At 45.5% G+C, this 12,895-nt stretch overlaps 1 protein-coding gene across 7 annotated transcripts in view; it reads right to left on the minus strand.

Moving 5' to 3' along the window:
• FARP1 (FERM, ARH/RhoGEF and pleckstrin domain protein 1) overlaps window positions 1-12,895 on the minus strand; it is a 210,979-nt gene that overhangs the window by 20,940 nt on the left and 177,144 nt on the right. For 6 of the 7 annotated variants that reach the window (XM_030036356.2, XM_030036358.2, XM_030036360.2 and 3 more), the window contains exons 14-16: window positions 12,227-12,417; window positions 10,228-10,317; window positions 7,904-8,037 (exon numbers count right to left, since the gene is read on the minus strand). In XM_030036356.2, the coding sequence (XP_029892216.1) occupies window positions 7,904-8,037; window positions 10,228-10,317; window positions 12,227-12,417 (415 nt within the window). The remainder of the gene's footprint in view (window positions 1-7,903; window positions 8,038-10,227; window positions 10,318-12,226; window positions 12,418-12,895) is intronic. The other variant, XM_030036357.2, reaches the window with a different exon arrangement.

A 12,895-nucleotide genomic window follows, 5' to 3' on the forward strand; every position in this document is an offset into this window, starting at 1 on the left:
GATGGGAAGTTGGGTTGTGTCAATGGTAACTTTAATTAATTAACATCACCAGTTTTGAAAAAGCACTGCATTATATATACCTTGCTATAGTCCAAATACGCCCAAGAAATGGTCTATATTGCAAGGAACAGCAGAAGTATGTATGGACGTTACCAGACTACAGCTTCCACATTACCTGAGGATAAAAGTCCAATTTCTTTCTCCAGGAAGACTCTGTCATCTCATCTCCTCTCTATGCTGTTCCCTGCCTTTCCCTTCCCCCATGTCCTATCCATCCAGCAGCTCTCCCCACTGAGATTTCCTCTGAGAGGCTGTAAATAGAACTTTCCAGCCACTAAAGCTCTCTCAAAATGGCACATATCAAAGTGCCCCCAACTGAAAACCACAACCATCTGAAGTCCAAGGCAGTAGCACCGCACTGGCAGGCAGCAAGGGAAAGTCGCTCTCCACCCGTGCCGCCAGCATGCAGCATCCCATCCCAAATGGTTCACGCTGCGCCGCTGCACACAATCCCAGAAATGTCAAAGCCAGATGAATTTGTGCTGCTGCCAGTAACGACATGGTGTTTGGTAATAATCTCTAGAAGAATTCTTGCTTTATGTGTTATTCTCTAACTCTCTGGCATTGCCTGCACCCATTTTATGTCTCTACATTTGATTTAATCTAATGGACTTCAGCAGTTTGGTACCTTTCTGATTTACTGCCAAGATAAATATTTAAGGACATCATTACATACTGCTATTTCTAAATAGAAATTGCTTTGCTGATCTCAAGGCTACAATATAGGTTGGCTAGAATACTCGTTACAAATTTCTTATCTACTAGCTAGTGAAGGCTGACCCCAAGCTTACCGAAGTCACAGTGAGTGCTTCCACTGACTTTGTGAACTTCAGCTAGTATTTAGTGCAGTTGTTCATTGAATAGTCAGGTCCTTACTTCCTAAAAGTTGACCCCTGGCCCCTCTTCAGCACAGCCAGCACTGACTGCTTGCACAGCATCTCATCACATCAGTCACACACAAAGCATCAGGAACATTCCCCTTCATTGGCTTTGGCCACAGACTGGTCCGAGGCTTTTTTTTAAACAGTTTGAGGGCTTTCAACTCTTACTCTGCATCTTGGCAGAGTGAAAACGAGGGAGAGAAGGGGGTTCCCCAAAAGCAACAGCCTCTCTCCAGCTGCCAGCTGAACAGGGACGAGCTGAATTGTACCAGAGCCCTCAGCCCAGGCCCAGAGAGATAACCTGTGCTGCAGGCAGATGTGTGCTGCTGGAAGAAATAAAACCCTAAGGAAATCCAGAAATGAGATGGCTGGGTATTGCTACTTGTTCCAGCCCTTCTCCTTGCTTTGGTTATTTATTTCCACACACATGCTCTCTCTTGCAACAGAGATGATTTTCCCGCTGGGGATGGTGCATATGCGTGTAGGCTGTGATGCGGAGCAGAGGGGCAGGGAAAGCTGAAGCCAGGCATGGGGGAACATGACGTCTTCACATCTGCCTCCTAAATCCCATCTTCCACTCCACCCCAGCTCTCTGCCGGGACTCCGCAGTAACCCCTACACTACACTGCCCTCTTCCCCAGCTCCTCAACGTGCAAGTCCCAAGTAAACTGGAAGAAAATAAAACCCAAGGAAAAGAGCATCCAAATACACAGAATATTAAAATAAAAACCAAACACCCGACCCATCAGATGGTGTCAGTGCTTCAACAGCCCAAAGCACAGCAGCAGAGAAGAGAGCTCTCCCCGCGGTGTATGTTTTGAATAACAACACTAAGCTTGCTGGGGGGGAAGAAGCTGCTCATTTGTTGTGCATCGATGGCTAAATTGTTCTTCTTACTCCTTGTTTTCATGGGTCACTGTGTGAACATGGTGTCTATCTGCCAGTGACAAGGGGCAGAGCTCAGGGACTAGGTTCTTACAAATTTTCATCTGAGCTGATTTATGACCCCCAGCTCCACAGAAAACGCGGGAGCTACTTTCCCTACACATAATGTGCCCTCACTCCACTGACATTGTGTGGGGAGGTCTAAAGCCACTGAAAATCATGCTGAATAGTGGAGATATTATTCTATAATAAGCTCATTTCCCATTTTTCTCCAAATAGTCCCTTCCTTTTTACAGTAATGCAAGTGTACAATTGTAAGCAAAGAGAAGGAGACCGACTTTTATTCCTGATAAGAAACTTGGACACTACCTTATATCTTACTAAAAATGGCCACCAGCTCAACTTACAGGGACTATGCAAGCAGCTATGTTGGATTTTCGAATTACATAAACTTCTCAGTGCACGTCATTGAAAAATGAAAGAAATTTCAAGTCAGCCCATACTATCCTCAATCATCCAGGAATGGTAGTAGAAGGAACAGAAATTTGATGGGGATGGTGGAAAGGCAAAGAAGGAGAGAAAGATACCTCAACAGATTTTTTTTTTTTTCCAGGTGAATATAAAAAACTTTGACTGCAGCCCTTCAACTGCAGGGGGGAAAAAAAAAAAAAAAATCAATTGCAGCAAATGATATTTACAGCGTGTGACCTTCTGTTACGTGCTCAGGAACAGCATCTCCCTCCTGGATGGTATAGCTTGTCTTTGAGCACTTAGGCACTTTTGACTTTTTAAGAGTATTATTAACTAAAGTTCTAATATTAAGAGATACCTTAAACATTCCCCATTACAACTGCCTTTTAAAAAAAGAGGAACATTTCGTAACTGGAAAAGAAGAGTTGATAAAAGCAAAACGCCCTCTTCCTTGCTCACACCCTGCTATTACACAGTGCCTCTTATTGCCCTGCCCATTCCAGCCGAGGTTGCAGCTGTCATTTCAGCAGTAAGAGGTGCACAAAACACTGCTCAGAGCCTAAGAAATGTACTGCTGAAGCCACCAGAGCTTCCCAGAGTCCCATCAAGCCTTCGGGGAGCGTACACACATTTAAAGACTTTGGGCTGGCGCTCTCTGTTGTGGGAGAAACCCAATCTACAGCAAGCATGCGACAGTAATGCTTTTAAACCGTAAGACCTCAGAGCAAGTAACACCACTGCGTGGAAATACACTGAAAAAAACAACATTTCGTACCTTGCTGTGGCACCTCCTCAGAGGCACATCCCGGTGGGAGAGCCGCAGAGATGAACGTATCGTGGCTCTGGGTGTGACTAATGGATCCTGGACAAGCTATTTCTCACCCACCATTTCAAATTCATTTGGATATAGCACGGATTTAATCCCCAGAACTACCCAAAAGTGACTTCAGCAATGCAAACTGTCCTCTCAAAAGCGAGCCCGGTGCCCTGGGCACCAAGCCCCTCTTAATGTCTTTGTCTCAGGAATCCACACACTGCATGACTCTGAGGTTTGTACTACAATACATACCTCATTTCTGCACACAGGACAAAGCCACTTTTGAAGCTCTCCTCTTCATCCCTCTTCACCAGACATGCAGAACCAGGTGAATAGTCAGCACTTGTGCATGTGAGAAGGCAGATAAGGATTGCTGCCTTGTTTATATAAACCATTTATTAGGCTGTTTTTCCTGACCGCAAGTACTACTTCCCAAACAAAAAATGGTTAATAAATCAACATTTAGCTCATCTTCCTACATCTCCCTGAGTGCTTTTTATGACAGGTTTTCAAATTGGCTTCCATGAATCCTGACTGAGCCTTCTCCTTTCATATGCTAAGATCTAAGCGGGTTTTTTTGCAAATTACCAGCCACACATTTCTCAGCCGCATCTGGTAGTACTGAGTAGCAGCTTTCCTCAGAAGTGCCTGTGAACTGGGAGTCAAACTACTGGCTTCCCTGGGAGAAGATGAGTCTGCCTGCATTTCTGGAAAGTAGGTAAACTTTTTCTTCCTAGCACACGGATAAGGCCCAAAACGCAGATTCATACTACCTGATAGGGTTTCCTAGAGCAGAAAAGGCTATCCTGGCTTACCCTAGCAATGCTCTCTGCAGTGCTTAGTGATTGACCAAGGCGGGAAAGTTATGGTTCTCCATTTGCCACTTTCTGTCAGAGTTTACAGAAAGCAGTATGGAAACTTGTAATACAAACATTTAAAGGGGTGTGGGAAGATGAGCTCGATTTTTTTGGCTGGAAGATAGTGCTTGTGGCCCAAAGGAATAGCCTATTAGACAGCTTCGATGAACGAAGGAGCAAAACCTGACTCTGCAGATTCAACTGGCCAGATGCTAACGGAGCATGTCACGCTCTGCCTGCGCTGCCCACACCTCCTCCTCCTTGCCACAAAATCTCTCAGGCCCTGGGAAATAGGAGCCAGCTTTAAGTCACTGAGCTACGCCTCCCGTATTTCCTCCCACCAAAAAGGGTTGGGAACTCCCGGCCTTGCGCCCAAAGCCTTGCTGAGGAGCAACTTGGATGAGTCCTGGTAGCCAGGACCAGGACCGGGCTGCCCGGGAGCTGGACACGCAACCAAGCGGATTCACGGGCTGCTTCACTGGCCCTGCAACAGCACACAGGCAGGGCAGAAAACATCGCCCAGGGCATGGTATGACTGATCTTAGGATGCTGTGCAATAAACCCACCAGGAATCTGCTCAGTTTCCTGGCCAGAAAGAAACTCTGGCTGTGAAAAATGCAATAACTTCCTATATTCTGCAGTTGGCTACTGGTGTCAGCGTCAATTCACGTCTTGTTAAAAAACTTTATCACTATGCACTACACACCGAGATGTGCTGCTCCTAGGAAATGCAGTACTAAAGAGAAAAATGGGCAAATTGTGTAAAGAAACAAATGAGACCTGCCAGAATCTATAACTGGGTCAAAAGGATACCAGCCCTTAAGAAGTTCAGTAGCAAACAGCCTGCCTCTGATGGCAGATTCAAACAGTTCAGAAGCCTTCGAGCAAGCCAGAAATGCTTTGAATAACGTGCGCGACCTGAGCTTCCTTGAGCCAAATACTAAAAGTCTATAGATGTTTTAACAAATTAAAAGCACAAAGCCATCTAACAATCGTTACGTGCAATCCTCCCCTGGCCTTGCTCTCCTCGTAGCTCTTTTGCAGAGCGTCAGCTTCAATATGATCCAAGCCCCAAGAGACTAGGGAACGGCCTCCTGTAAGAGCTTCTAACACGCAGCACAAAGGTTTGAAACAAACCTTAGACAAACAAACACACTGATGCCTAGGTAGAGCGAGCGGGCTGAACTGCACTTCAAGTTGATAAAACGCAGCATCCTACTCACTAGGGGAACACAGATGACTGGTTATGGGAGGCTCTTCCTCTCAGACGAGCTCCCACAACACAGAGTCTTCCAGTAGCTTGATGAAGTCCACGACCCTTTATTTCAAAGGCCCTTTTTTCATAGGACACGCCACCCTCCGACGAATGTAGAGCACGCTCATATCTCGGGACAAGCGTCCCACTTTCCTCCCCGCTCCACCTGCCTGGAAATTTAAAAAAGCTGACGTAGAAGAGTCAGATTTAAATGAGTTGGCTTGAATCCTGCCCACAGCTGCCTGCAGCAGTGCCACCGGCTCAGGCAGGCCCGCGAGGAGCTACGCAGCTGACGCAGAGGCTGGGCAGCGTTCTGCACTGCAGCGGTGAATACAGCCGAAGCCCGCTGGCTTAAAACCACCCGGGGCCAAAGACAGAGGTACAGTCGTGACAGTACAGACATTGAGCTAAGTGACCTTGACCACACTGCTGAAGAAATTCCCTACCACGTTGCCACCAGCTGCTTCTTCTACGTGCAGAGGGGCTGTTTATTTTTGTCGCTCACCGTTTAATTAAATGGTAATCTCTATAGGATAGAGTTTATTGCTTGCAGCTTATCTCGGCACCTGTGGCATTATATAAAACCACCAACACTCCAAAGTAACACCTGCCAGCAAATCCGCCTCCCTTCCTAAGGCACGTATTCAAATCTTCCAGAACTTTAAAAATAAACACCGTCTACAACAGTGGTTTTATGTTAGGTAAACCCATGCTGTTGGCTGCAAACTGGATGCAGACCAGGGGCAGGAACGTGACTGCTATTCTGTCAAGTGAATCAGAGCAGCCGACAGAGAATTCCCACTGGCTTTACGCTAACTGTGGAAGGACATGCAAGAGCCGAGCTGACAAAAGTCAGAATAGGGTGCCCAGCTGGGACAAAGTTACCTCAGCAGATTATTTTTGAACAAGTTTGGATTGCAAAGTAAATTCATAGCAGATCAGCACTTTATATCATAGGGTAACTGCAGTTTATATATGGTATTAGGAGCCTTAAACTGAGGTTTACCACTCTGTGAAACCATAGCCTTAGGATGCAAGGAAAAGCTGGAAAACAAAAGGCTTACTCTGCTCTAAAAGAAGCTAACTGAAAAGGAGAAAGAAAATAAAACCATGGAAAGTCTAAAAGCCTAAATATTCTTTCTTTTAACATGCCTCCCCCCCACTTACTACAGTGCCACCTTTCCACAGCAGGCTGTTATTGCAGCATCATCCAATTTTTGAAAAACATCACACCTGAACAGGAGGTTGACATCTACCTGTAATGCCACCAGCAACCAGAAGGATATAGGGAGAATCTCTATTTCAACCTATGCCCCAGGAAAGCACCCAGCAAGCTCACTAGATCAGACTGGTCTGACAGAGAGCAAAACTTGGCCCTTTACTAACTGTATAAATTTTCCTTTTCACACCATGCACCATTAACCCCAACTACTGTTAATCCTACACCATAGTTAAGAGAAACAATCACTATTTTGTAACAGTTGAAAGAGCATTCTTGGAGTACCTGCAATAAATGTTCCTTACTGGAAAGCAATTAACACCAGTAAGAATCCTGACTGGATTAGAACAGTAGCAGCCCAATGAAAAAATACGGGCAGAGTTGCCGTGCAGCACATGCCTTAGGAGTAGTAACCTTATGTCAAGCATCAATCGCAGGGTCCCGGGTGAGGATGTCAGCTCTAAGAGGCAGTACCACATTCCTCTCTTCCCAGAAAATGCTCACTAATTCTGGAACTGTGCAGGGTGGGTTTGGATAGCCTGCAATGTGTTGTGCTCTCATTCAATGACCTCGCTCATCACATCACAAGAGCTAAACTCACACACTCTAAGACTGTGTTTTGCTTTTGTTTTGATTAATTAGTTAAAGAGGCATTAAACTGATTAGCACTCATCAGGTCTGCCTGCTCTGCTTTCACGTAATTTTCCACTGTCACTTTTCTGAGAATGAAAACCTGGGCTCCCAGCACGAAAGATAAACTATCAAAAAATGCCTACACAGAGCAAGACAATCTAGTCCAGACAGGTCTAATCAGAGGAAGGAGAGGGCTTCTGTGTGCTGCCTATGTTCAGATATCAGTGGTCAAATGAACTGAGTGAAGAGTCCTGCCAGGGAAGAATTACTCACTTTATAGCTATTTCACAAAAATGCCATGTTTTAGTGTCACTATTACGCTAAGGCTAGATAATTTTTAAGCCCAGTGTCCTCTTCCAACACTCTATCAATTCGTAGAGTGCACTGTATACCCTGAGAGCGTCAAAGCTGCGGTGCTGCAGAATGGGAAGCTGGTCTCTGAAATCCTCCCTGGCCTACACCTATTTGACAGAAAGAGGACTTGGTCCTTCGCCGCTCCCTCTTTGTTACTGATAAGCCTTGCTTACAACATGTTTTTCAGAAGAGCTGCCATATAGAAACGCTGACATTCGGCAAGAGAAAGCTTCGTCCAGAATTATGATCTCATTTGCATATGTCTGTACCTGACTGAGATATCCGAACAACAGAGTTTGTCGAGTAAACATGAACAAAGCACGACTCAATATACCCAGTCTGTTAATAACCAACATCTGTGACTTTCACAAATGAATCGCTACAGTAGATCACAAAGAGATGGCTAAAAGGGAATGCAAAAATACTAAACTGCATGAAATAACACAGCTAAATAACAAACAACAATCTTACCACAGAGCAAGTCTCTGCTCAATTTCCTTGAGAAAACCAGTGTGAAATTTGTGCAAAGGTTCGAAGTTGGAGAAAATGAGATTTTTCAGTGTTTCGGGCATGCAATCCTCTTTACTCACTGCATTCTGAAACCACTACAAAGAAAAAAGAAGAAAAATTATCGGGGAGTGGAATGCAGCAGGTATGATCATTTGCTGTCTTTATACACCTAACCCAGTAAGGACCTTATTTAGCTGGCACTAGGAGTGCAACCCAGGCTACCCCTGATACTCCTGCGTGCTGAACTGGTCAGGCCCTGCATAGTTAAAAAAGAAACTCCCTTCCCCTTTGCCCTAACTGATCAAATCTTCAAAATTCTTTTCAGGCCCAAACTGGTTGGTCAATACAAACTGAATTTACAAATGCCGTAGGTGCAAGAGAAAGAGTATTGCAATACTTGAAATGTTCCAGTAAAAACAAAAAATACGCTCTGCACTTTCTTTTGCCGAGTTCTGTCCGAAATCCCTTTGACAGGAGTTGGTACAGTAAGCACTCAAGCCCACGTTGCTGTGTACAGATAGAGAACATCATGCACTTTGCAAAGTGAACAAGTAGAAGGACGGTACTTGGCGCTTCCAAGACAAGACGCTAGTAGCAGAAAATAGGGGGGTCAGTGCCAAACACTGTTAAGACTGCAACAGGCTCCTGCTCAGCTGCGCTCTGTATTCTCTTTATTTCACCCTAACAGACCTATGGGTGACGTAAAGCCATAGGACTAGAGGGCTTGCCAAGGTGGCACGGACTATTATCTTCAACATGGTAACACTACTCCCTCCTCGCTACCCTGCGGGGTTCCAGCTATCTATGGTTGACTTCCAGCAGTGCCCAGAAGGCTGTTACAGTGGTCTTGATTGATGCTGCATCAGCTGAAGCTGACCCAGACCCACGATAAAGAGAGATCCCTCCCAAGCCTCCCTCTCCCCCATTTTATCTCTGCACTGAGCAGAGCTAAGGTTGAAGAACTGCACACCTATCAAGTCTCAAAATTCATGCACGACACTTGTTCCTTCTACCTTTTCCAGTGACGCTGGCTACTTGCTCGCTCTCAGTGGCCTCCTGGGCCAGTCATCTGCGGAGCACAGCTGACGGGCCTGCCGATTAGCTTAGACCCAGTTGTATGCCTCTCGGTGGCATGGCAAATTCAAATTTGCCTGCCACAAGAATACAGGCCAGGGTGGGAAATGGGGTTTAGCTCTGAAGAGCGAAAACTTTCTGTTTCTGCAGCCACTGGGTGAAACAGAAGATGAAAACGGCGTATCTGCTGCTGAGACTGCAGCCCTGACCACCATCCACAGCTCCTGGCGTCCACCCTCATCGGCCGGGCTTCCCAGAAAGCCGAGGTCAGCAGGCAGTGGAGTCACAGCTACCTTGCTGCTTGTTAACAACCGTGCTGCTCCAGCCTACAGTGGCTATGTCTAAGCTGGCATCAGATCAGCTGCCTCTGCCACGTGGGCTCCTGGAACAGATGAGAAGCTGGGGAGAAGGTGTCTCTCCCCGGTTCCTAGCTGGTACCAGCAAACTCTTCCCTGCAGCACGTCCTCCTTACCGCAACACTCAACACAGGAGGTGGCAATGCACCTCACGGAGTTTCACACGCTGGATGATTAAAGAGCTGGGAGGTCTGGAACTGGCAGCCCTGCTGAAATACCATGAGGGGTTTTGGATCCAGTGCCCTTTTACGGACAATTGTTATTTAAGGCCAAATCTTGCGCACATTGCTCTTGGAAGTTAAACAAGATTGTTGGTGTGTGTGCAAAGAAGGCACGTATTTGCCTTGGTGATTTTAACAATCACGCTCTAATTAGATGGTACAGATTAAGGACTCGTTTAACAGACAGCTTCACTTACTGAAAAATCAGAATCATTCAAACAGGTACTCCACAATATTTCATGTTAAATGGAGGGCATTTAATCCAGGAGAAAACATTTATATGTCCCTCTAAGGAGCTACTTCAGTTTTAAGAGAAGTCATTGAAAACCCACAGGCATTTTTAGTAATTACAACCACAAAGTATGAGAGCAAGAAAAAATAACTGAACTGTGTCCCAAGTTCCTCAACCTGATACAGTTTCATAGTGCATGTTACTAACCACAATGCAAATCTCTACTTTCTGCTTTTTGTTTTATTTCCTCCCTAGAGCTGTACTCCTGTGCACTGCAGAGAATACCTACAGTGCAGAATATAAAAGTAGCATGAAACAGCTAAGATGTTAAATGGAGCAGATGAAATACTACTGCTGACTACAGCTTCACATGTTTCATGAGTAATGCTCAAGTAAACATACCGATGTGATGACTTCAAGGTCCTTCAGGTATGTTCGTTCTGTGGTCGCTACTTCTTTAGCGATGAAGTAAGCTTTCTCAGTTGGGAATCTCTGCAAATTGCAAACACATTAGGTTTTCATCTGCTTTTATGGAGCTGCTTTCTGTAGGAAAAAACTGCAGACAACAATCACCAAGAGAGTTACAAACTAGTGACCCTTGCTTGTGGTTACTGTGACTCATGCTTGAATGTTTCTAAGCCCTGAAGCCCTGAAAACAATCCTTCCTTGGAAATATGAGAGAACAAGCACTTTCTATGGGTTCTTGAGAAACTTTTTTTCTGCCAAGGTGATTTCTACAGCTTTGGGGTGCTGATGTTCCTTTCAGTTTATTCCACATATCTGGAGCAGGACATATTCTGAAGTTCACAAAGAAATCCTTTGCAGGCTAGATAACCATTTGAATCAAACTTGACAAATAACAAATTTGACAAAATGACAAAAAATTAGTGTCTGACTATTGTAAGTTTCATTGTCAGGGTAAGAGTCCACAGTAGAAACACTCTCTCTCTCTCTCTCTCTCTCTAAAAAAAATCAAATCCCTGAGATTTTCCCAGTGCAGCTGGACAACCTAACAGTGGGAGAGGGGAAGGATTTTGGGGTAAGTGACAGGTTTCAAATTTCAGGGGAAAAAAACCCAAATCCTCCTGTGCTATCCAAGAGGCAAAAGTGATTTTGACCTCTTAATTCTGAAGAGCCAAAGGATCCCAATTATCTTGCTCTGTGTTGCTCAGGAAGCAGAAAGGAAGAGCAAAACATCCGTAGATCTTTTGCTTCTACATTTCCTTGCTGAAGATCAACGATACAGAAGATGCACCAGAAAGGGATGCAGAGAGACTGTGTGGGTGTTTCCTAGTCAGTATACAACCCGACAGGAACCATCATCAGCCGGTATATACAGCAGTCACTGGCTGCTGTAACTTGGACTGACACAGAGAATCTTGAGTATACTAACTGATTCCTGGCTTTTCCTCTTCACAAATTCCTCTCGCACATCTTGCTAACTATGCACGGTGGGAAAAGAGATCTTCCTTACACATGCTCCCACTTTCCAGCAAAGCCATCTGAGTTCCCACCTTCTTCCCCCTGAGATGCTCCAAGCTCAGGAGAAAAAGCAGGCAACAGAAGGACAAGAGCAACCCCCTCTCGCCCTGCAGCACAGGAGGGACGAGCCAGCAGGCACCCAGAACACCCTGGCTCAGACAGAATCACTTCTATCTTCAAAAAGCAGGTTTGGATGTGATGCTCCCTTATGGCTTTGCTGCAGTGATGGGGCTGAGCCAAACACTCCCAGCTGAACGCTGCAGGCTGTGGCTCAAAGAGAGCCTTTCCTACTCCCACAGCCAAATGCTCCCAGTGGTGCTCCCGGCAGAGACAGACTGGAGAGCCTGGTTTGGACACTCCTGCACAGGCTCAACGCTGTTCCTTTTCCCTCTGTCACCTGAAAGCTTTCCCTCCGATAATCCATTGGAGTTGACTGTTTTGTTACAACAAACTACCAAACTCCACTCCTTAAAAACAAGCTAGATTTATAGGAGACCCTGTCAAAACAAGCTCTTAAGGTTGCAACCAACAGGACTGGCCCAGATTTATCCCACATTAACCTTAAGGACACAGAGCTACCTCTCTTCTCTCTGCTACTTGAAGAGGAGCTGGGGCCCCTACCTCCTGCACCTCTGTTGAGGAGAATGAATCCAGAGCACTGAGCCCTCAGCTACCGCAGTTTTGTGGTTCCAGCCTGACCCGCTCCAAACCGTGAGTTTGGCCTCAGGAGCACAGGGATGCTCTTGGACACACCATGAGTGAGGACAGCAGATACCAAGTGACCCAACCAACCTAAGTTATCCGTGTGGATCTACGATGAGGAAGCTGCAGGGGGGCTAGATATTAGTCACTTTGACAAACAGCAGTAGTCGCAACACAACATGGAGAAGAGAGCCAAGGCCAACTGCCTCTGCCTTACCTTTCTTTTGACCTCTTCCTCATCATCAGTCCTGACGCACGATGGGTCATTCAGCAAAGGGCTGACCAAGGGAGATGACTGCTTGGCATCAGGGCTCAAGTTTGGAGATAAAGACATATTTGCCACCGATGGTCCTCCTTGGGAATTGATGGAAAGCTCTGAAAGATGAGGGCTGCCAGTCAGAGAACCTGCTAAAAAAATGGTAAAAGAGAAATCAGTTAGGACAGGGTCTCTCTGGAAAGTTCCAAAAAGAGTTACAACCTTAAGTTGCAGCATGTGAAATTACACTACAAGACACAGCCATCAGTGTCCTCAAACTAGTCCAAATGGACTTGAAGCCAGAGGAACTGCATCCATTTGCATTAACCAAGGGACTGAAGTGTTCTTTTAGCTGATGAAACTGGCTGAAATTAGTGTCTCTGTCAGGAAGGGATCAAGGCATACATGACTGAGCTGCAATATTTACCGCTAAACATCAAATTAATACCAAATTTTTCACCGTTGTAATCCACCCTATGAAAGAGAATAAATACAAGAAGGGGAGTCACCCTAGGAGTACCATTCTTTCTAGCAAAGTAGAACTTCAAAGACTCAAATCAGTACTTCATAGGTATCTACAGGACACAAGTTAGAACAAATTTATCTAGTGGAAGTCTAGAGAAAAAGAAA

The sequence above is a fragment of the Aquila chrysaetos genome, chromosome 14 (genome assembly GCF_900496995.4).
Source record: "Aquila chrysaetos chrysaetos chromosome 14, bAquChr1.4, whole genome shotgun sequence".
Classification (NCBI taxonomy): Eukaryota; Metazoa; Chordata; class Aves; order Accipitriformes; family Accipitridae; genus Aquila; species Aquila chrysaetos.